This window comes from Lithobates pipiens, unplaced genomic scaffold (assembly GCF_037356315.1).
Source record: "Lithobates pipiens isolate NorthernLeopardFrog02 unplaced genomic scaffold, aLitPip1_a1.2 Scaffold_8, whole genome shotgun sequence".
NCBI classification, from domain to species: domain Eukaryota; kingdom Metazoa; phylum Chordata; class Amphibia; order Anura; family Ranidae; genus Lithobates; species Lithobates pipiens.
Genome location: NW_027507903.1, coordinates 123,615,176 through 123,640,710, shown reverse-complemented (window position 1 = coordinate 123,640,710; position 25,535 = coordinate 123,615,176). Strand labels below are relative to the sequence as shown.

The 25,535-nt window shown below is 44.7% G+C and overlaps 1 protein-coding gene across 1 annotated transcript in view; it reads left to right on the top strand.

The window, feature by feature from the left end:
- Positions 1-1,698: 1,698 nt before the first annotated feature.
- The window catches only part of PSTPIP1 (proline-serine-threonine phosphatase interacting protein 1), a 117,175-nt gene continuing 93,338 nt past the window's right edge, over positions 1,699-25,535 (top strand). Inside the window, exon 1 of the mRNA XM_077473398.1 lies at positions 1,699-2,048. Coding sequence (XP_077329524.1) covers positions 2,016-2,048 — 33 coding nt within the window. The 5' untranslated portion in view covers positions 1,699-2,015. The remainder of the gene's footprint in view (positions 2,049-25,535) is intronic.

Genomic DNA, 25,535 nt, shown 5'->3' with positions numbered 1-25,535 from the left:
GAGAAAAATACAAGGCATTCTCTGAATGGCACCAGTGCTAAGTGAGTGATATAGGAAAAGTAGAAACCTTACACCATAGCACTAAGAGATCCCAAAGCAGCTATACACTGTACTTCTGGTAATGATGACCACTATGCAGCATGGATGGGATAATCCAGGTGTTGCAGCCCTCTCAAGACTGAGGAATCTGGTAACCACACAAACAACAAACAAAACAAAGGGCACAAACGTCTAGAGCATTATCTCAAGCACTTTAATAAAAGATAAAATGTACAAACTATACTCACAAAGCCAGTGTGAATAATAGTGTTGTATAAAGAGCAGCAACCAGAAGCAAGCCCATCATGGAACTCAGGTTGAACTTAGATTCAAGTGAATAATAGTACCAGCTGACATGTTTCAGGGAACACGCCTCTTTATTCAGAGCAGAACTTTTAGAAAATTAAAAAATTAGATTTAGTGTGCCAGGAACATAATTTTAGTGGCACCATAAAAGAAATCGATGAAAGAAAGTACTATGAAGTAGATGAAAAAAAGGAAATAGAAAAAGAGCCTTTGTCACGTCACATTCGGCTACCCATCACATTTTGCTACCCGCTGGAGTGCGCAACTTTGCCATAATGCCCCTCTTGCACCCGCCGCGCTTCGGGGCATAATTATAACCTAACTCTATGTCCACTTGGATAGCGGAGCTTGAACCTGGACTCAGGGGTGTGGACACAAAATTCTGCACAAGAGCAGATCGTCAACAGTGTTGGAACGCATATGGCAGCGGCGCACATGCGCAGTCCAGTGGGTAGTCAAATGTGATGGGTTGCCATATGTGACGACACACCTTGTTAGTCCCCCCAAAAATACAAAAAATATATATATTTTAGTAACATAAATAATGACGGTATTTGCAAATCAATAGACCCATAGTGGGATAATTGACCACTTGCACTGAAGTACATGTTTTGTATTAGGCCGCGTACACACGGGCGGACTGTTCGCCCAACTTTGTCCGTCAAACAGTTTCGGCAAACAGTCCGCTCAAAATTAGCATGGACGGACATGGCCACACACGACGAACGAACAGTTTGCTGAAACCGTGCGCGATGACGTGAACGGCACGTACGACGGGACGAAAAATACGACGTCCTATACACTGCATTATAACTTTCGGCGTGTAAATCCTTTCTGAGCATGCGCGGAACTTAGTTTGACGAACAAGCCTACACACGAGCGGACTGTTCGCTGAAACAAGGTTTCAGCGGCCAGTTTTTCGGAAATTCCGTAAAACCTTGTTCGTCAAACTGTCCGCTGAAACTGTCCGCTGAAAGCCCACACACGAGCGGACTGTCCGCCCAAACACTGTTCAGCGGACAAAGTTGGGCGAACAGTCCGCCCGTGTGTACGCGGCCTTAGTGTATTCACAGCTGTGGATTTATCTTTTACCTCCACATAAGTACAACTGTCTTTGAACTTTTAATAAAAATGCATATTTCATGACTTTTTCTTTTATTTGATTCTCTAGTATACTGTTTTTATTGTCGTTCCTGTTTAGTAATGTACTGTGCATGATGCTGGGGGATCTCTCTTGCCCTTGCCTCAGTGGCTTTTTACTTCGCATAGTTTCCGAGAACAACAAAAAGATCTTCCTCATCTGCAGGCAAGAGTGTCAGAAGCTTAACTTCCTGTGTTTCTGTGTAATAAGGTTTTAGAGAACTGGAATCTGCAGAGTATAGTCACTGTTCTGCAAGCTCCAGTCTTGTCTTCATTTTAACTGTCTGGAATCAGGTGTCCTAATGCACCCACCTGTTACTGAGCCGCAGAGAATCCTTCCTTCTTGCCAGATTTAGTCCCTTTGTCAAGCTTCTTCTTTCGGTCTATGAAACAGCAGCTCAGCTAAACAAAATCTTATCTTGGAGCAGTTTTGATTTTTTTTGCAAATTGGAGTACTTCGATTTTCCTTCAATGTTCATGTTCGTTGACTAAAGACGGAGTAACTGCTGGGATTGTCTTATTTCAACAAGATGACACAGCTGACATTTAAAGATGCTTTCTGGGTAAGTATATGCTTTATTAATATCAGTATTATAAAGTAATGAGAGTAATTATGTTCATAGGTATTTATTATACTATTATACAGGTTTATATAGCTACAACAGTTTTAGCAGCGATTTACAATATAAAGAAAGGGAGCACAGTTACAGTACAATTCAATACAAGAGGACCCTGCTCCTGAGAGCTTACAATCTAATAGGATGGGGACAGTGGCGGATGGTGCTCAAAATTTGGGGGGGGGGGGGGGGGCGCAAACAAACTGAAAAATACTGACCCCCCATCAATTGCAGCCTTACTGTGCCCATTATATGCAGCCACTGTGCTCATCAAATGCAGCCATTGTGCCCATCAAATGCAGCCATTGTGCCCATCAAAAGCAGCAACTGTGCCCATCATAAGCAGCTACGTGTGCCCATCATATGCAGCCACGTGTGCTCATCATATATCATATTCAGGCACTTGTGCCCATTATCTGTAGCCACTTGTGCCCACCAAATGCAGCCACTGTGCTCATAAAATGCAGCCACTGTGCCCATCAAACGCAGCCACTGTGCCCATAATACGCAGCTATGTCTGCCCATCATATGCAGCCACTTGTGCCCATCATATGCAGCCACGTGTGCCCATCATATTCAGCCACTTGTGCCCATCATATGCAGCCACTTGTGCCCATCATATGCAGCCACTTGTGCCCATCATATGCAGCCATTGTGCCCATCATATGCAGCCATTGTGCCCATCAAACACAGTCACTGTGCCCCTCATATGCAGCCACTTGTGCCCATCATATGCAACCACTTTTGCCCATCATATGCAGCCACTTGTGCCCATCAAATGCAGACACTTGTGCCCTTCATATGCAGCCACTTGTGCCCATCATATGCAACCACTTGTGCCCATAATATGCAGCCACTGTGCCTCATCATATGTAGCCACTTGTGCCCATGATATGCAGCCACTTGTGCCCAGTATATGCAGCCACTTGTGCCCATTATATGCAGCCACTTGTGCCAATCAAATGCAGCCACTTGTGCCCATTATATGCAGCCACTTGTGCCCATCATATGCAGCCTCTTGTGCCCAGTATATGCAGCCGCTTGTGCCTATCATATGCAGCCACTTGTGCCCATCATATGCAGCCATTGTGCCCATCAAACACAGTCACTGTGCCCATCATATGCAGCCACTTGTGCCCATCATATGCAGCCGCTTGTGCCCATCATATGCAGCCACTGTGCCTCATCATATGCAGCCACTTGTGCCCATTATATGCAGCCACTTGTGCCCAGTATATGCAGCCTCTTGTGCCCAGTATATGCAGCCTCTTGTGCCCATCATATGCAGCCACTTGTGCCCATCAAATGCAGACACTTGTGCCCTTCATATGCAGCCACTTGTGCCCATCATATGCAGCCACTTGTGCCCATCATATGCAGCCACTGTGCCTCATCATATGCAGCCACTTGTGCCCATTATATGCAGCCACTTGTGCCCAGTATATGCAGCCTCTTGTGCCCATCATATGCAGCCACTTGTGCCAATCATATGCAGCCACTTGTGCCAATCAAATGCAGCCACTTGTACCCATCATATGCAGCCACTTGTGCCCATCATATGCAGCCACTTGTGCCCATCATATGCAGCCACTTGTGCCCAGTACATGCAGCCATTTATGCCCAGTATATGCAGCTACTTGTGCCCATCAAATGCAGCCACTTGTGCCCATCATATGCAGCAGCCACTTGTGCCAATCAAATGCAGCCACTTGTGCCCATCATATGCAGCCATTTGTGACCGTCAAATGCAGCCACTTATGCCCAGTATATGCAGCCACTTGTGCCCATCAAATGCAGCCACTTGTGCCTCATCATATGCAGCCACTTGTGCCCATTATATGCAGCCACTTGTGCCCAGTATATGCAGCCTCTTGTGCCCAGTATATGCAGCCTCTTGTGCCCATCATATGCAGCCACTTGTGCCCATCAAATGCAGACACTTGTGCCCTTCATATGCAGCCACTTGTGCCCATCATATGCAGCCACTTGTGCCCATCATATGCAGCCATTGTGCCTCATCATATGCAGCCACTTGTGCCCATTATATGCAGCCACTTGTGCCCAGTATATGCAGCCTCTTGTGCCCAGTATATGCAGCCACTTGTGCCCATCATATGCAGCCACTTGTGCCAATCATATGCAGCCACTTGTGCCAATCAAATGCAGCCACTTGTACCCATCATATGCAGCCACTTGTGCCCATCATATGCAGCCACTTGTGCCCATCATATGCAGCCACTTGTGCCCAGTACATGCAGCCATTTATGCCCAGTATATGCAGCTACTTGTGCCCATCATATGCAGCAGCCACTTGTGCCAATCAAATGCAGCCACTTGTGCCCATCATATGCAGCCATTTGTGACCGTCAAATGCAGCCACTTATGCCCAGTATATGCAGCTACTTGTGCCCATCAAATGCAGCCACTTGTGCCCAGTATATGCAGCCACTTGTGCCCATAAAATGCAGCCAGGCGCATCCCCCAGCTCGGCTGTCACTTTATTAACCCCCCCCCCCCCCACATGGCCAGTCAGACGGTACTTACCAAGTGATGGGGCTTCCTCCTCCTCTTCTGTAGTGGCGGGAAGCGGCGGCTGTGGCTCCTATGTCCACGCGACTCCTCAGGCTTCCTCCGCCGTGTCTCCTCTTCCGCCAAAGCGTTAGGCATCCAATAGGGTCACCTAATACTTTGGCCAATCAGGAGACAGGTCTCACTGACCTGCCTGCTGATTGGCAGGGAGGAACCTTAGTGTGAAAATAGTGAAAATTCATTCGCTATGCCACACAACAGGGTTGGATCGGGACACAGTGCTCTGTGCCCTGAGCCCATCTTATTTTGAACCCTATCAGAGCCTCTGGCTCTAATCACGTGCTTCAATATACACACCCCCCGACTATCCCCGCCATAGTATTTCATGTGTCTTGTGTCCTGAAAGGGACCGGGCACATGAATAGGGAGGGCAGCGGAGGTGTCAGGGGTGGGGGCCGCTACTGGAAGGGGAAGCAGTACAAAGGTAATAACTGTGAGATGGATGAGCTGATGGAATAATGAAAAGTTCAGTTTTTAGGCAGAAGTGTGATAGGCCTCCCTAATAAAAATGAGTTTTCAGGGATCGCCTAAAGGTGGTGACAGTTGGAAGATTGTGGGTAGGAATTTACAAATGATGGGAGAGACTATGGAGAAGTCCTAGAGGCAAAGAGGAACACTGTTTAATTGACACTAGAGAATTTAGCAATACTGAACAGTTACTGTCGGAGGAAATACTTTGTAATAATCTTTGTATGTGAAATAATTACTAAACAGCAGCAGCTATTTACGTCTATTGGTTCCTGTAAAGTTTTGGATGGATTACTTTCTGGTTAGCAGGTGTCATACCCCTATTTCAGAACTCTGAGAACTGAATCTCAACCAAAAAAGCTGAATCCAAGAACTAAACCCCAAGGATGCTCATTATTTTATATTGTCCCATTATGCTATTTATCTCCAAATTACAAAAATTTAAGCTGAGAAATCTGTTTAGAATTCATACATGGGCTAATGGAATAGATAATGGAAGTATCTTCATTTTTATGTTAAGATATAAGCAGATTATGCCCCAACAATCATTTGCAAATATTATTTTCTTGTGCATTTTTATATAGATTATTCAGATAGCATCTATTGCATACCCAGAGGTGTTAATATAAATTACTGTGTAAAAACATAGGCAGACAGGGAAAACATGAAAAACAAGATTTTGCTTTGTGGTACAAGGCAGTCTAATACTTTAGTCAAAGGCTCATTTAGGAAGACTAAACCTGGTAAATAGAGTCATACCAAGCATGTTTTTTATAATGAAAAGCGCCATTCTTATGTTATGTAACATATGAATATATTATGCAACGTCCAGGAACTTTTTTATTTATTTTTTGGCTGTAATAATCACTTCAGGTGCATTTTAATGAATACAAATTCAGAAAAGATGGCCCCCAAACACCTTTTCTGATGGCCCCTTTTTCCTTTTGTCCCTTTACCCTGGCCTAACTTAACCTATCCTTACCTTTCTACAGAAGCATACGGACTTTGATCTGAAAGTATTTGGTTACTTCCAGCGCTGTGAGTCTCACTGACCTGCTGCGCCAGCATATTACAGCCCTGTAGACTTTTTTTTTTTTTTTACAGTATAAGCCCTGTAGACTTTTATTCATTCAATTCAAGGACAACGGCTCTGGTGGACATTCCTGCAGTCAGCATGCCAACTGCACACTCCCTCAAAACTTGTGAGGGAGTAGACAGTGAAGGGAATTTTTCAAAACTGGAGTAGCTAGAATCTGGAGCAGCTGTGAGTGGCAACCAATCGGCTTTTAGCTTTCATTTTCAAAGCTTAACAGAACAAGCTGAAGATAGACACTGGTTGGTTGCTATGCACAGCAGTTCCAGCATCTGGTTCACCAGTTTCTATAGTGCGCAGAGCTCTGGAGTGCCTAATGCACAGAACGCAGAGGTTAGTAGTGTATATTGAACAGAGCGCAGGGGTCAGGAGTGCATTTTTAAGGAGTCAGGAGTGTGCAACACACAGGTCACTTTACAGAGTACAAAATCTACCCCCATCTTACCAGTACAAATCCACTACCAAGCCCATATCCCCATAGTACAGATCTCCTCTAACATCCCTAAATCCCCCCTCCGGCACACCCCTCAGTACCACTTGTTAGAGACACCTCTTCCTGGTGCAGACACCCCTCCCCAGTACAGACCTCTCAGTACAGACATCCCTTTCCAGCACAGACCATTTTGTACTGACTGACCTCTCTGCTACACAGCCCACCAGTACAGACACCCCCCTTATTACAGGCCCCTCTATGCAGACTCCCCCCCCCCAGTACAGGCCCCTCTGTAAAAACACCCCTTCTTAGTACAGACTCCCCATGGTACAGCTTCTTAGTATAGACCAACCCACCTCTTCCTTAGTATAAACCCCTCAGTACAGACACCCCCCTCTCCTAGTACTAACCTCGTCTTTCCCAGTACAGACCCCTCACCCTGAACTGCTGCTGTCCCCCTGCACATTCCCTAAGTGCACCATTGCATATAAGTATAGAAGTACCACTGAACCCCCTTCAGGAAGTGAATCATGACATTTCCTCAATACCCAATTCAGCTAGACAGCACAGAAAAACTAAACTATTTCCAACATTTAGATCAAAACCTGAGGTCTTTGTTGCATACTTTAACTAATACATATGAAGCCACACTGCTACACCTACCCACCTCTGCAAATATAATACTTTGGTGGTTGACCCACCCTCATTAAAGTGGTTGTATACCCATTCTGACGACTTTTATGTAAATGGACAATTGCAGGTTTTAAAACGAGTTGCGCTATGTGAAAGGCTCCTTACCTGCTTGCCTTTCCTGTATTCTGTCGATTTTTCACTTCTGACGTCACCTGTGCATGCACCTTATTTTCTATTTTTCCGGCAAGCAGAGACCCTGCCGGAAAAATACAGGGTCTATGCCAGGGCTGCGTCATTTCTGAGTGTTGACGTCACCCCTGACATCACGCGAGACTTGATTGTACTTCTGCAATGTAGAGGATTGTGCACACCTTGTATATCGCTATTACTGCGCATGCGCGGGATTAGGGACAATAATAGCTGCGGGTGGAAGTAAAATAGAATAAAAACCCGAAAGACCACAGTTCCTATGGCAGTGGCTAATATCGAGGATGAGCATTTAGAACATGAAAAAAAACAGTAATGCTGCGTACACACGATCGGAATTCTGGCCAGAAAAAGACAGATGAGAGCTTTTCAACAGAAAATGCGACCGTGTGAATGCTCCATCGGAATTTAGCTATCCGAATTCCCGCCAGCCAAAAATTTATAGCATGTTCTCAATTTTCTGGATGGAAAAACATTCTATTGGAAATTCCAATCATGTGTATGCAATTCCGTCATGCCAAAAACCACGCATGCTCAGATTCAATTACGAGACAGAAGCTATAGCCTACTGGCTATTGAACTTCCTTTTTCTAGTCCCATCGTACGTGTTGTACGTCACCGCATTATAAACGATCGGAATTTGGTGTGACCATGTGTAGGCAAGACAGCTTGAGTGGAATTCCGTCTGGAAACCATCAGGGCTTTTTCCGACGAGAATTCCGATCGTGTATACGTGGCATTAGAACGATTTTTGGACATAATTTTTAGTGCCCATTTGATTGAAAATCGATATTTACATTAGAATGTTGTTTAAATTGGGTATCTGTTAGAGCGTTTACTACCGCTTTAAAAGCAGTGACACACCAGACGTCCAGACTCTTTCAAGAAAAATATATATTGTTGAATATGTTTCTCAAAGTCAAATATTCAGTGTTTTCTTATACCAAGAAAATCTTTTTTGTTTAAAGCAAACTGTATCTAACATTTGTTACATGATGTGCAGTTTTTGACATGCTTTTGATACATTTTGCAATATATACTGTAAATATTAACAATTTAAACTATATGAATATAAAGCATTTATGTCAAGCTTGAACTTTGATGAAGAATCAGCTGCATACAAAACAGGTGAACCATTTTTTCTTTACGCATAAGACTACTTTATTGAGCCTTTCCTTGGCCCGGATCTGGAACAGATCATACCAATCCAACAATGTGCATTGTCATTCTAAGGGGAAATAGTTTTATGTGTTTTCAGGTGGTCTGCACAGACATGCCTTAGTAGTGCGCAATCGCTTTATCTTTTGGTTGACATGAGGCAAGAGGCACGCTCTTGTGGTTCCTTAACCCAAAGAAATAAATATAGCTTCCCTTTGTAGTTTGAAAGAAATAATACGTGAGTGTGCTTTTTATGATATACAGTACCTTACAAAATTGAGTACATCCCTCAAATTTTTGTAAATATTTTATTATATCTTTTCATGTGACAACACTGAAGAAATTACACTTTGCTACAAAGTAGTGAGTTTAAAGCTTGTATAACAGTGTAAATTTGCTGTCCCCTCAAAATAACTCAACACACAGCCATTAATGTCTAAACCGCTGGCAACATAAGTGAGAACACTCCTAAGTGAAATTGTCCAAATTGGACCCAATTAGCCATTTTCCCTCTCCAGTGTCATGTGACTCATTAGTGTCAAAAGGTTGCAGGTGTGAATGGGGAGCAGGTGTGTTAAAATTGGTGTTATTGCTCTCACTCTCTCATACTGGTAACTGGAAGTTCAACATGACACCTCATGTCAAAGAACTCTCTGAGGATCTGAAAAAAATAATTTTTGTTCTACATAAAGATGGCCTAGACTATAAGAAGATTGTCAAGACCCTGAAACTGAGCTGCAGCATGGTGGCCAAGACCATAATGTGGTTTAACAGGACAGGTTCCACTCAGAACAGGCCTCGCCATGGTCGATCAAAACAGTTGAGTGCACGTGCTCAGCGTCATATTCAGAGATTGTCTTTGGGAAATAGATGTATGAGTGCTACCAGCATTGCTGCAGAGGTTGAAGGGGGTCAGCCTGTCAGACCATATGTCACGCAGTGCATCAAATTGATTCGGGTGGCTGTCGCTCCAGAAGGAGGTCTCTTCTAAAGATGATGCACAAGAAAGCCCACAAACATTTTACTGAAGACGAACAGACTAAGGACATGGATTATTGGAACTATGTCCTGTGGTCTGATGAGACCAAGATAAACGTATTTGGTTCAGATGGTGTCAAGCATGTGTGGCGGCAACCAGGTGAGGAGTACAAAGACAAGTGTGTCTTGCCTTCGTCAAGCATGTTGGTGGGAGTGTCATGGTCTGGGGCTGCATGAGTGCTGCCAGCACTGGGGAGCTACAGTTCATTCAGGGAACAATGAATGCCAACATGTACTGTGACATACTGAAGCAGAGCATGATCCCCTCCCTTTGGAGTCTGGGCCGCAGGATAGTATTCAAACATGATAACGACCCCAAACACATCTCCAAGACAACCACTGCCTAAAGAAGCTGAGGGTAAAGGTGATGGACTGGCCAAGCGTGTCTCCAGACCTAAACCCTATTTAGCTTCTGTGGGGAATCCTCAAACGCAAGGTGGAGGAGCGCAAGGTCTCTAACATCCACCAGCTCTGTGATGTCATCATGGATGAGTGGAAGAGGACTCCAGTGGCAACCTGTGAAGCTCTGGTGAACTCCATGCCCAAGAGGGTTAAAGTAATTGTAAAGCTTTGTTTTTTTTTTAATAACAAACATGTCATACTAACCTACACTGTGCAGTTTGTTTTGCACAGTGTGGCCCCGATCATCATCTTCTGGGGTGCGCTGGCAGGGCGCTATCATCTCCTCCCCACATCATATACCACCTAGGAGAAGCTCTTTCCCTGGGGGGTTACCTTGCGGGCGTGCTCCCCCGAGTCTAGCATTTGCACCCATAGGCGCAGAATGTAGAACTCGACCCCCCCCCCCGTGTCACCCGCGTCATTGGATTTGATTGACAGCAGCAGGAACCAATGGCTGCACTGCTATGAATCTATCCAATCAAGAGCCAAGAACTTGGGGTATACTCTTTTTTTGCCAGCGGTTTAGACATTAAAGCAGGAGTCCGCCGGGAGTTCCGCCGTTTTTATTTTTTTTAAAAGCCAGCAGCTACAAATGCTGCAGCTGCTGACTTTTAAAATAATGACACTTACCCGCCCAGCGCGCCTGCGATGTCGGCACCCGAAGCCGATCTCTCGATCATCTCTCGGGTGCTGCCGCCGCCATCTTGGGTATGGGAATCAGGAAGTGGAGCCTTCCGGCTTCATTTCCCAGCTCCCTACTGCGCATGTGCGAGTCACGCTGCACAATAAGGATGGTCCCCGCTGTCTCTGGGATCCGTGTGTTTCCCAGCAGGCAGCGGGGGACTTTCGGAAAGGGGCATAGATTCTGCGGAAAGGGGCGTACCTTCTGCAGAATCTACGCCGGAAGTGGGTGCAGATACCTGTACTGTACAGGTACGTGCACCCCCCTCCCCCCTGAAAGGTGCCAATTGTGGCGCCGGAGGGGGGGAGGGTTCCAATGAGCGGAAGCTCCACTTTAGGGTGGACCTCCGCTTTAATGGCTGTGTGGTGAGTTATTTTGAGGGGACAGCAAATTTACACTGTTATACAAGCTGTATTCTCACTACTTTACATTGTAGCAAAGTGTCATTTCTTCAGTGTTGTCACATAAAACTATATAATAAAATATTTACAAAACTATGAGGGGTGTACTCACTTTTGTGAGATACTTTATGTTATTATAAGACACTTGGGCATGTAACCTAGTTAGGTAGTTAAAAATAATTTTTTTAGTTTCACTTTTAAGTGATCGGAGGGTGTGGCTACAGGGGCTTCTGAGAACTGCTCTCAAAGCTAAGACATCAAGGGGTCCAAACATCACAGTTACTTCCTTTCAATTTACCGTGTTGTACTATTCTTCATAACCCTTCTTGTGCGGTGTGTAGTTAGACTCTCTTGTAGGAATATTGTACAATATATGTTTGAAAAACATAGAAATTTTAAGCACAGTACAGCATGTTTTTTTTGACTGGGGAAAGCAGGTGCATTTATCCTGCAGTTAATCTCTTTCTGATCTGCATGTGACCTGCTTCAAACTTTCCCATAAACTTGTATGGGAATGCAGAGGTCGCATGACGCAACAAACGCCCATCAACGCAGGTTCTAAATGTACTTTTATGCTTTGCTTGCTTCAGGACTTCAAGACAAGAAGCTGCAACATTTACTGGATAGGAATGTAAAATGCAGACGCAGTGTGAAACTTTTGTAATGATGTTGTGTGGCTAGTGAGGAGGAGAGAACCTTGTCATTTATAAATTGGTAACCTAGGTTATGAATATTATTGTTTGGCATAATGTCTATTACGTTGTATTTTCAGTAATAACAGGAAATGGGAATTTAAAATCACAATCACAAGGCTAAAAATAATAACTGACACTACAAACATATATGTAGTAAGGTCCGATACATCTAGAGGCCTAATGGTGACCTCCAGGGTCAGCGAGAGCTGACATGCTTCTGTGTAGAGTGGGTTACAAGGCATAGTGGGTGTATTGCAAGAAAGGTGGACACCAGACACTTTTTGAATGCAAAGAGATTTATTGTCTCTTGAACAGAACTATGGGAGAGGGGGTTAGAGCCAGGACACCCTTAAGTAGATGCAATGATAATTGACAGACTCCAAGACTTCTATAGGAAGACAGCTATACAGGTGAAGGCCTCCAGCTGGACATTACTTCTGTATAGGTAGAGTCGCTGTCTCTTATGGCAATAATCTTGTAGTTATTACGGTAGTTTTATAAAATTATTGGCAACAAAACAGTTCTCCGTTTACTCCACGGTCACTCACTGTGGGCCTTTACTCAACAAACTCCCAGTCTTTCACTAGACTTTGAATCCAATAGCCACTGGATCCCCTGCGCTCTTCCACTTTAGTGCTCAGTATCTTCCTCAAGCGTCACTCCCACTTCCCTGCTGGGTCCCTAGCTTGGTATTCACAGATACTTCTCAAGCGTCACCTCTGCTGTTCCGCTGGGTCCCTGGCTTGGCACTCGCTGAAGTTTTCCCACTTCAACGTACCCGGCTGGTTAGAAGACTGCTCTGGTACTGGCTTCAGCTTACAGTGGTCTCCGTTAACAAGGTGGATGGCCCCTTAGTGGCAACATCTTCCCCTTCTACCTTCGGCCACAGCTGGTTCCCTGTCTGGCGGAACTACTACTTCTGGCTGGACTGCAAGCCCGCAGTCCCAACCCTACACTGCTCTCCCACTCCTGGAAGGGCCCCCTAGCAGCTAAACGTCCCCAGGATAGGGCTCAGGCTTCCGGCCTAGCCGTCTGGGGCAGCACGTCACACATCCATGCAGACAGCCGTCCGGGTGGCGCAGAACCCTGATCACCTGACTCCACCCAAATAAATAGGCTCTCCCAGTAGGCCAAGGAACCAAAGGACATCCCTGCCCATTGGCTGAGAGACCCCATCCATTCATGTCTGAGCTTGCAAAACCCCTGTTTTATCTAATGTCACTAGCACAGTGCCACCCAGTGACAGAAGAGAAAGGGTGCAACAAGTCCAGATTTGGAGCAGAATCAATTGATCTTCTAACAATTGGCCAAGGCAACGATCACCTGGCAACTAAATTTGATAGCAACCCTGCCTAAACATGCGGGTGCTACATCCACCCCCTGCCTAGGAAAATGTCTTGGAGTTTGCAGAAAAATAATTTGAACTCTCAAGCCTGAGCGCAAATGTCCTGGCAAAAACTGTGATGGATGGGGAAACAGGAAAAGAAGAAATATAACAAGACATGTGGCGTACCACATGAAATAAACAACAATGTATATACATAGGCAAATGGAATTTCACACAAGGGCATATAAATAGCAGCTAATATATACAATATATATATATATATATATATATATATATATATATATATATATATATATATATATATATATATATATATATATATAATTATACAAATACACAATATATACAACGTACCTCCTGAACAATATAAAAGAGGAATGTCAGGCCACCTGAGGCCAGATGATGACAGATGCACACCGTTGGGGTCAGGAGTGCACCGGAAGGTAGTGGACCCTACGGCTGACTGCTGCAGATGGGAGTCTGGGTCGTAAAGGAAGGCAGGGCTGCTGGAACACCAACATGGATCCCACTGGGGTCAGAGCATAAGATTCCCTAGGGCATGGAGTCTAAGAGCCAGCAGGTGTTCTAGTGGTGAGGATGGACTGAGCTGCAACTGGCTCCAGGTCGCGACCCCCAGGGTCCCCTAGCTCACGCCCACAGTAGGCAACAGGAGGATAGGCATAGTAAGGGAATAAGCCAAGGTCAGAGCACAGCAGACAAGGACAACAGAGTACAAGCCAAAGGTTCAGGGTCACAGGCAAACAGGGCTAGTCGGGACACACCAAAAGGTCAGGGACACGAGCAGACAGGAATAGTCGAGAACACGCCAAGTTCGGTAACAGAAACATACGAAGAGCACGCGGCAAGCAGGAAACGGGAAGCCAAACACACAATGAATACACAATGGTTGATCAGCACCACTGGCTTGCAGTGCACAGGTTAATATAGGGTTCCCTGATAGGGCCTGGGGTGGAGCCATGCTTAGAGGAGAGATTATAAAAACAGCCAAGTGAGAGTGGCTGGCCTCTTAGTCTGAACACATGTGGAGAGGTAAGCAGACAGAGAAAAATTACTGCATAACCATGACAAGGAAATATAAACAGTATCCTTATATCTTAACTATCTATCTAATATATACAGTAGCGAGGGACATAAAAGGTTAGCATTGCTATCCACGTCGAATCATTGTCTCTCCTTGTCCAAGGAAGATGCAATGGGTGCAGGAACACCTGAAAGAGAAAAATAGACAGCAAAGGAAAAAAAATGCATCCTATCCCTATGATAACAATAAGATAAGTGCAATATATACATGAGTGAATCTTGAGTAAATGTTAATTACCCTAAGCCAGTGGTCATCAACCCTGTCCTCAGGGCCCACTAACAGGCCAGGTTTTATGTATTGCCTTGGGGAGATGCAGACTAGAATACTGCAATCACTGAGCAGCAAATTATATCACCTGTGATTTATTTCAGTTATCTTGCAAACCTGGCATGTTAGTGGGCCCTGAGGACAGGGTTGATGACCACTGCCCTAAGCTACAATGATCTCTATATCTAAACACATATACAGGTGAAAATGGGCTCCACCCTCATCCGAGGGTGCCACCCCTTTTCATAGCTATCTTACATAAAAAACTTTCTTAGCATTTCCTATCAAATAAGTGCATAATGTGAACAATGGCTCACACCACCTGTTGGCCAACATATGTAAAACAATCCTGGTACACCTGGTATATGACAGTCCATCATTTAAATGGTAAGGTGAGAACTTGCCCCTTTGCCACAGCTTATTCTACCTAACTTAACACCCCAGTGTCCTTTTTGTGAAAAAAAAAACACCCCAGTGTCTTTGAAGCCCCAAAGCCCATCAATTTTTTCACTCGGGACAGAAACAACATTTCCCAGCAGTTTCCCTTCTTCTCAGGGACAACTCCGGGGACAGGAGGCATGGCTGCAATCAGGCAAAAAGCAGTCAGGCCATGGTGCAAGGGACCGCACTTCCTGACATAGGCCCCTTTGCAGTGGTAATCTCAGTCTGTCCATACAAGAGCCGGGGACTAAGAACAAATTTCCTCATTAGTCAAATCAACATGTTACTTTTCAAGGGAGGCATACTGGCAATTCCAGAGCACTAGACAGCATGACTCAAGTGGGCACTCTGCTGGCAGCACACACTTTAATACAGTCCCAAACACAGACAACAGGAATGTCCCCCACTAGCAGCACTTTCTGTAGAAAAGGTGGAGTGATTTTCCGCATAGCTTAACTCCACAAGCACACATTTGTAATCCGTATGGTGTCAGTGAACACACAATTCGATAGTAACTACCAGTAGTATCTGAGTTCTGGTAATTTCAGGGTTTCACCTTTGGCATTTACCATAATAATGTAATGTTGAACGTCTTTCTTGTTTGGCCTGCGGATAACCACACTGTCTCAGTCAATTTTGTGACCATAGCTCCAGGTTTGCAATACTGAGGTATATCTCTCAGCTATCTTAGGTGACAACTTTTGGAAATCCACCCGCAAAGGGATCCGAAGAAACTCTGCAAAGCTTCATCTACCTATTGTGTTTTCTTAATAAATGTAGAATTATGCCCGTGCTTAGTGAATAAAGGTAAGTCAGCAGCTGAATACTAAAACCCAGATATTAGGCAAAAAAGTGTAAATCAAAATATAAAGTGCAGCGCTAAAGTTAAACAATTCATGATGACAGTGCATATATAAACATGTGATAAACTATAAAGTACGAACGTGCAATAAAACAATATGCAATACCAACTATGACTGATATGTAATACCAATACAACTGTAAAAAAAAGTAGTGAAAAGAAAAAAAGGTTCATATATGACTAACACAATGCATGTTTAGCATGTAATGAACTATAAAATGTATATATGTATATGGGAGAAAAAACGTGCTTACAAATGACAAAAGATAAAAAGGTAGACAAACAGCAGCGACTCAAATGCGTGATATCACAAAAAACAGCATAGTATAAAAACACGCTTAACTGACATATATAGCATCAAACATCTAATAATGAACAGTGCTCCTTAATTGGAAAAGAGTAATATGTGAAGCAGGGTGATAAGTTGACATTAGTGCCAAAATCTTAAAACTGAAATTTGTAGTCCATGTATAGACTTTCAGCATCACCCACCTATGCAGCGCTTAACTGGCGGTTTCCCTTGTGTGGCGGCAGCCATGACAGCTCAGTTGCTGCCTGCTATGGGCGACCGCTGTAGGAATAATTACTTTGCCCCACATTGGGTGCCAAATGTAGCAAGTGGAATCAATTGATCTCCTAACAATTGGCCAATGCAACTATTGCCTGGCAACTAAATTTGATAGCGACCCTGCCCAAACATCGGGTGCTACATATATTTTATGTAAAATGAGCCCTGAGCCAAAAACATATGAGAAGGTTAAAAAAACTTGTCCAGTTGTAGAACCCTCTAGTTTTGGAGTAAGCAAAACATAGTTTGGCTCAGGGCTAAGGCCGCGTACACACGGGCGGACTGTTCGTCCAACTTTGTCCGCTGAACAGTGTTTGGGCGGACAGTCCGCTCGTGTGTGGGCTTTCAGCGGACAGTTTCAGCGGACAGTTTGACGAACAAGGTTTTTCGGAAATTCCGTAAAACTGTCCGCTGAAACCTTGTTTGAGCGAACAGTCCGCCCGTGTGTAGGCTTGTTCGACAAACTAAGTTCCGCGCATGCTCAGAAAGGCTTAACACGCCGAAAGTTATAATGCAGTGTATAGGACGTCGTATTTTCCGTCCCGTCGTACGTGCCGTTCACGTCATCGCGCACGGTTTCAGCAAACTGTTCGTTCGTCGTGTGTGGCCATGTCCGTCCATGCTAATTTTGAGCGGACTGTTTGCCGAAACTGTTTGATGGACAAAGTTGGGCGAACAGTCCCCGCGTGTGTACGCGGCCTTAGTCTTATTCATGAAATCTGGGTCAGGGTTTACTGGAGTTCAGGGCTGGATAACTCATGCAGGCAGCTCTCTGGTGCCTTCCCCTGGTTCTGGAAACTGGAGGGCAGAGGCTAGGAAGGTTGATCTGCATACAAAGGTCATGTTGGCAAGGGGAGGTCGGGTGGAAGATGGAGATGGAGTGCTGAAGGGACTGTCAGTAGCCCTTCCTCGGGCTGGGGCTCAGGCTGGCCTGGGAGGATCCTGCCAACAGAAGCAGCTTGGGGGGAGTCTTCCCTGAGAGGCAGAGGAAGCAAGGAGGACAGTGTGAATACTACAGCAGGATCAGGGATTTAAAAGGGGAGAGATTGCCACACGTAGAAAGTCTCTCTGGAAGATAGCAGAGTGCTTAAATCTTTCTTAACCTTGTCCTGAGAGATCTCTGAAGCAGCCAGTTAGACTGGCGAAGAAGCAGTCAGGCGGGCTGGCATTTCCTGCAGTTTGTAGAACTGGTATCAGTGTCTACAAGGGAGTTGGAGGCACTCCAGGGTGCAGCTTACAACACTTTGTGCAACTTTCTTCTTTTTTTTTTGCACTTAGAGACTGAGAGGCAGTTGGGAGTGGAATCAATCAGAGTTGTGCTGAGAGAAGATAAAAGAATCAGAGTTGTACATAGGGAGGAAGTGTTCCCTGATCTTTGTTGCTATCAAGTTGGGCATCCCATAATTCCTATTCCCTATCCAAGTTATAGCCCCTAATAAAACATACAAAACAAAAATCAAAGACTTTTCCTTGTGTCTGTATGAAAGCTGAAAATGCTATTTGCCTGGCTTCGAATGAGTGGGTAACCTAGTCATCTGCAAACCCTATGGGTGTAGTGCTACAAAGTCAATGCTTTTTCCTTAACCCCAGTGCTGACATGCGTGTACCGTATATACTCGAGTATAAGCCGAGATTTTCAGCCTCTTTTTTGAGGCTGAAAGTGCCCCCTCGGCTTATACTCGAGTCGCCGCTGTCTGACTGCTCGATCAGCGTATCGAGCAGACAGACGGCGGACATTAAAATTCAAAAGCCGCGCCTCCTTCTCCGCCTCCGCCTGTGATAGGCGGAACACTGAATTTCCCAGCAGTCAGTGTTCCGCCTATCACGGACATCCGCTCATTCTCATACTACGGACGACGATGAGAGGATGTCCGTGATAGGCGGAACACAGGCTGCTGGGAAATTGAGTGTTCCGCCTATCACAGGCGGAGGCGGAGGCGCGGCTTTTGAATTGTAGAATGGCCGCCGAGAAGAGCGGCGATCCATCGGCACGACACGGGACGGAGGAGGCACGGGACGGAGGAGGCACGGGACGGAGGAGGCACGGGACGGAGGAGGCTCGGGACGGAGGAGGCTCGGGACGGAGGAGGCACGGGACGGAGGAGGCACGGGACGGAGGAGGCTCGGGACGGAGGAGGCTCGGGACGGAGGCTCGGGACACAGGTAGGCTGGACACACACACAAGGCTGCACGGACACACACACAGGGATGGATGGATGGACACACACACACACACACACACACACACACACACAGGGATGGATGGATGGATGGATGGATACACACACACACACACACACACACACACAGGGATGGATGGATGGATGGATGGATACACACACACACACACACACACACACACACACACACACGGATGGATGGATGGATGGATACACACACACACACACACACACACAGGGATGGATGGATGGATGGATGGATACACACACACACACACACACACACACACACAGGGATGGATGGATGGATGGACACACACACAGGGATGGATGGACGGACACACACACAGGGATGGATGGATGGATGGACACACACACAGGGATGGATGGACGGACACACACACAGGGATGGATGGACACACAGGGATGGACAGCCATGTCTCACCCTCGGCTTATACACGAGTCAATAAGTTTTCCAGTTTTTTGGGGGTAAATTGGGGGCCTCGGCTTATATTCGGGTCGGCCTATACTCGAGTATATACGGTAGTTCTCTATACTCTGTTGCCGTAAACCGAAACATTAAACTCCCTAATGGGGCATTGTGAGATATCTGACCAGCCTCTCCCCAGGAAAGCATTCATTCCATTGCTCTATCTATCTATCATCAACACCAGTGGTTCTCAACCTCAGTCCATCAAGAACCCCCATCAGGCCATGTTATGGGAAATTCTCTTAGATAATATAGCTGTCCAAAATACCAAGCAATTATTAATTTAAAGCACCTGTGCAAGATAAAGGAAAACCTGAAAATATGGCCTGTTGGGTGTACTTGAGGACTGATTTACACCACTGAACTGCAGTAAAGCACACTATGAGCATTGCTGTACTGCCATGCCATTCATGTAACCCCAATGCACCTTCACAATGCACCTTGTGCCCTGCTTTACCAAAAATGCAGGGGGTAAGATTTTAAATACATCGCAATTGAATTTGGCAGCCCATTCAGATAAATGGACTGCCTTTCCCTGTAAAACAATCCATTCCGTTTAAAATAGAAAGGAAAAGCAAAACATTTGTGTAAAAAAGAAATTAAAACCATAAATATTTTTGCCCTTTTTTTTATAAATGATCACATGCCATCTGCTCTCAGCTGCATAAGAGCTAGGGGAGGAGAAACAAGTCTGATCACTGGAGGAGAGCAGGCTGTGTTCCCAGCACAGCGAGAGAACTGACCAAGCTGTGCTCTCATGCTTATTGTGGTCAGTTTCTGATAAGCAATGAGCCTGGCAGGAACAACAGATATTTCAAACAAAAGAAGCAATACAAAGAGAACAGGAGACTTTCTCATACAAGTACATGGTACAGCAGGCACATATCAGGAAGATGAATTTTTAGGATAGCATATTGTTTATCACAACACACGTTAAAACACATCTCAAGGCATTGTGAAGAAATTAAAGTATAACCGAAGGTAGATTTGTTTTCCTTTTCTAGATTTAGATAGCACGATGAGGGGTTGGAACTGCTGTCAGATTTTCAATATGTGTCCTGTTAAGCTGGCTACACACTATACATTTTTTTTACAATTTTCAAATTTGTATGCAATCAGTCAGGCCCTTGCACTACATAGTTGAAGGTAACTATAAAGGAAATTAAACAACAACAAATGTATAATGTGTATTCAACTAGAGATATCCATTTTCTTTTCCTAATCACCAATGTCAATGGGAATGAAAATGAGGAAAAATTCTACATTTTTAATAGATGAGAAATATTCCAATGGGGACACTTGAACCTGTGACAAATGTCTAAGATGGGATTTTCCTCACATTAGAAAGATATTCTCTCACTTTCTGGTGAGTCTAAAGGACAGAAAGTGAAGAGAAATCTCCCAAATGAGTTGCAGATGGTAATGTATTGCATACCCCCAGAGAACATACCCAGGTCTCCCTTGCTAGTACAGAGGCAGCCAGTCACAAGCACAGTTCCATGCACACTGACAATATAGGCTCAGTCTAGGAGATTTCAGAAGTCTAGAAACTTTTTATAATTTATTGCTGAGTATCATGAAACAGCAGTGGGGTTCAGGATTCCAAAACCAATAAATGGGAGAACAAACTCCTAACACAAATCCTTATAGCTGCAGACAAACAGGAAAGTCCCAAAATAGGTCTTATTCACAATGTTCCAGGAGCTGACTGCCATCCAGCTTCCATAGGTAGGGAGATATAAGATCCTTCTCCAGACCAGGACTTCAGGACAGTGCTCTCTAGAAAATAATCTATTAATTATCTTCTCCAGGCCCTCAGACCATTATTTGCTGATGCCTAAGCTGCAATTCTTATCTCAATATAGCTGTAGCAGCAGCCCCAGGAGAACTGGAACCCTCTTTGAAAAGGAAAGAACACCCTGGAAAGGCCTCCCAAATATTTATCCCCTCCACATCCACCTTCTGGGCACCTTCTTCCATGAATTGGCTGAAACATGTTAAATATTCATACTGGACATTTGACTCTCCCAACCTTATATTTGTGTATGGAGATATTTAATATGCTCCAATCTGCAAATAGCCACGACATCTGTAAGCCTGCCATTGATTTGTACAGGCTGCTGGCCAGGCTGTATGCAAACAACAGATGTAGAAATATGCTGAATTTCATTTTGTACAGCCCTCTGTGCCCATGTGAGCAAGCAATAAAGAAGGCCTCCACCCAAAACTGATATTTCAATTTTGGCTTGCCAGCACCAGATAGAATTCTGAATACAATTACTGGAATAACATTATTTTTTTTTTAGTCCTTTATTATATGTACTATATATACCCATGGGGTAATGTCTTTTTTTTTAGTTGAGCACTGATGATTTTAATATAGCACTTTTGCTATACTTTTATCTATTTTCTAAGGTAATATTTCTCAATTCAGTGCTGTGCGTGAGAACAGCGGTTCTCTGGGATCTTTTCCTCCCCATTGGCTCAGAGACAGCCAATGGCCCCCGCTTCTGTCAGTCTCAGCCAGTGAGGAGGGAGCGGGGACAGGGCCAAGCCGTACTCTGTGTGTCTATTAAAAATAAATAAATGATAATCATTTTTAGTTGTGTACAACACAGTGATTAATAAATGTATATTTCAACTTATTGGGAAAAGTGCAAATAGTGAATCTTAAACTAATATGTAGCCCAAATGCTCTTTTCCTAGTTTCTTGAGGTCTGGTTACTTTTATACAGGAACAGAAAATGAGAAATGACATTTTTTGGCTTCAGATTACACAGTGACTCACAGGCTTAATTTCACTTCATTGTTTCCTGGGCTGAGGTGCTTGTGACGTTCGTTGTTATTCTAATCCAAGTGATAGTATTTATGTAGCTGCCTACATGTACATGTTGGGTGGAAAAATTCAGTTAATTCTGAATTCTGAGAAGGATCAATCTAAGGATATGAGGGGTTATTTACGAAAGGCAAATCCACTTTGCACTGCAAGTGCACTTGGAAGTGCAGTCGCTCTCAATCTAAAGGGTAGATCTGAAATGAGGGGAAGCTCTGCTGATTTTATCATCCAATCATGTGCAAGCTAAAATTTTGTTTTTATTTTCTTTGCATGTCCCCCTCGGATCTACAGCAACTGCACTTCCAAGTGCACTTGCAGTGCAAAGTGGATTTTCCTTTAGTAAATAACCCCCAAAGTGTCTGAACCCTGTATTGGTTGTTTTAATGTGATGGGTGCCTCACCGAGCAATAGCAAGGCTTAGGACTTTAAATTCAATATTACTTAAAGTGGTTGTAAACCCTTTCAAACCACTTTGAACTGCAGGTAAGCCTAGATTAAGGCTTACCTGTAGGTCCAAGAAATACACGGTTTAGGAGATATTTACTAAAAGACAGGCATCGCTGTCTATGACGCATGCGCCGTAGACAGCGGCGCGCAGACGCACTATCGCCGTTAGCAACATGCCGCTGCTAACACCAATATGCCGTTAATGGCGGCTCCCGTGCACATGCGCGGGAGTGATGTTATTGCTGCTCCGGCGCTGTGAGTGGCCGGAGCAGCGATACCTGGAAGAAGATGGATGCTGTGTACTACAGGGGACATCGGCGACATCGTTGGCTCCTGTGTCGGGTAAGTGACACATAATGGACTACTATGTGATGCATAGTAGCCCATTATGCTTTACCTTTGCAGGGAGACAAAGAAGAAGTAAACCCATCAGGGTTTACTTCCTCTTTAAACTGACAGCTTTCCTTTAATCTACTCGACATGTGGGTTTTCACTAAAGTTAACATCCGCTTATGTCCAATCCAAAAGCAAAGCTGGGATAACAGCAACTATCGGCAGCATGATTCGTTTTTATTAAAGTGGTAGTAAACACCTGCCTTTTAAAAAAAAAAAATCCTGCAAGACAATGGCATAATGTGCTACTATGCTTACCTTAGAACGCAGTCCTACAATGGCGCACTGTCACTGCTGACAGGGCTTCCATCTTCAACCAGTCTTCCTTCCGGGTTCGCATGCTCCTGCCATCTGACTGGCCGAGCTCTGATAACGTCACTCCTGTGCATGCATGCAGGAGTCACAGAGCTCTGAAGGTCCAGCACAGGTATGCTGTCCCTTCAGAGCACACGCGTCTGTGACATCACCGGCTGCATGCAGTGTGAATATCTCCTAAACAGTGTAAGTACCTGTATCATTGTGCAAACAGTTATACAGTAAAACCTTGGTTTGAGAGTGCGTTTTGCAAGGCAAGTAAAAATTTTTTAATACATTTTGACTTGTTAACCAAGCGATGTCTTGGTATGCAAGTAGCATCATATCACAACTGAGTATACAAGAGAAGGGAGGTGCCTCTAAGTGTAACAATATGGTTACATTTAATGAAGGTACAACATTTAGCAACTCACATCGTTGATGATTAAAACAGGCACATCTAAATATGCAGGCATACTGTCCACATAGACCATCCTCTCAACCTCCATCGAGTCACCGTGGAATGTGCAGCCACCACCCAGGGGAGAAGAGTTAATACCCTTACCAGAAGACTATATCAACCAGTGGCGGCCCGTCCATAGGGGGTGCAGCCCCCCCCCCCCCCAGTAAAAAAAAAACATTAAAAAATGCATTTAAACATGACCCTTTAAATACTTTTTTTTTTTTAAATGTCCTTATGTGCACTGTGTCCCAGTGCCGGGGCGCAGTGCAATATGGGAAGTGCCACATCGATGCAATCATGAGATTGCAGATGAGGCGCTTCATTTGCCCAAAAAAAACTTGCTCTGTGGTGCTGTGTGTGCTTCTGCTGCTGGCTACTACCAGAACCCCCCCCCCCCCCCGCTTAGAAACCTCATAACATATATGTTGTTAGTTGGGCAACACCCCCGCTTCTTGACTAGATGCATTTTTTTGTGCAGCAAATGGCCCCAGACCCCCCCCCCCCCCGCTTATCAACACCACTTTTCACTAATCAATTTTCTGTATCATTAATCTGCCCACCACTGTGACTGAATGTCACATGACAACATGAAGACTGAAGGCTTTTACAAAAGGTTGGTTAAAAAAAATTTTTTTGGAGGTTGGATGGCACACATAACTAAACCCCCAATCGCCCCCCCCCACGCTTATCAAATTCATTCATTTTTTTTTGGAGGCTAGACAGTAGCACACAGCACCTCCCCATCCCTCAAAACCTCCCCCCCCCCCCCCCCTTAACAAATCCATTCATTTTTTTTGGAAGTTGAATGGATGCACTCAAAAAAAAGAGGACAGCAAGAGTGTATAATGTGTAGCCTGGTATATGATGTGCAGAGCCCTGTATATAATGTGCAGCCTGGTATATGATGTGCAGAGCACTGTGTATAATGTGCAGCCTGGTATATGATGTGCAGAGCATGGTGTATAACGTACAGCCTGGTATATGATGTGCAGAGCCCGATGTATAATGTACAGCCCGGTATATGATGTGCAGAGCACTGTGTATAATGTGCAGCCTGGTATATGATGTGCAGAGGCCATTGTATGATGTGCCAGAGCACGGTGTATAATGTGCAGCCTGGTATATCATGTGCAGAGCCCTGTGTATAATGTGCAGAGCACGGTGTATAATGTGCAGCCTGGTATATGATGTGCAGAGCCCTGTGTATAATGTACAACCTGGTATATGATGTGCAGAGCCTGGTGTATAATGCGCAGCCTGGTATATGATGTGCAGAGCCCGGTGTATAATGTGCAGCCTGGTATATGATGTGCAGAGCCCGGTGTATAATGTGCAGCCTGGTATATGATGTGCAGAGCCCGGTGTATAATGTGCAGCCTGGTATATGATGTGCAGAGCCCTGTGTATAATGTGCAGCCTGATATATGATGTGCAGAGCCCTGTGTATAATGTGCAGCCTGGTATATGATGTGCAGAGCCCTGTGTATAATGCACAGCCTGGTATATGATGTGCAGAGCCCTGTGTATAATGTGCAGCCTGGTATATGATGTGGATTCTATAAGGGTGGGGCTTATGAGAAGTAGGAGGGGCCACACATGGAGTGGCGGGGTCTTGCGCCCCCCCATCCTAAAACTTCTCCAGCCGCCACTGACATCAACCAAGCATGTAGTAATAATGATCAGGATGGTAGTCACAGAGATGATATCCAAGAGTAAGACACCAAAGTTCTTCACAGTGACAGATCCTCTTGTTAGGTCATAGACGCCAACGTTTATAGAAAACAAGAGACCTCCACAAAGTGTAAAACTGTTTAGCAACAAATTTTATTAAAATTTAGAAAACTTACACAAATTCTGGAATAACAGGCATCTATAAGACATCTCTTTGATGAGATCACATAGATATTGGAAAGGGGAGCAATGACATGGAGCAGACTCATCCA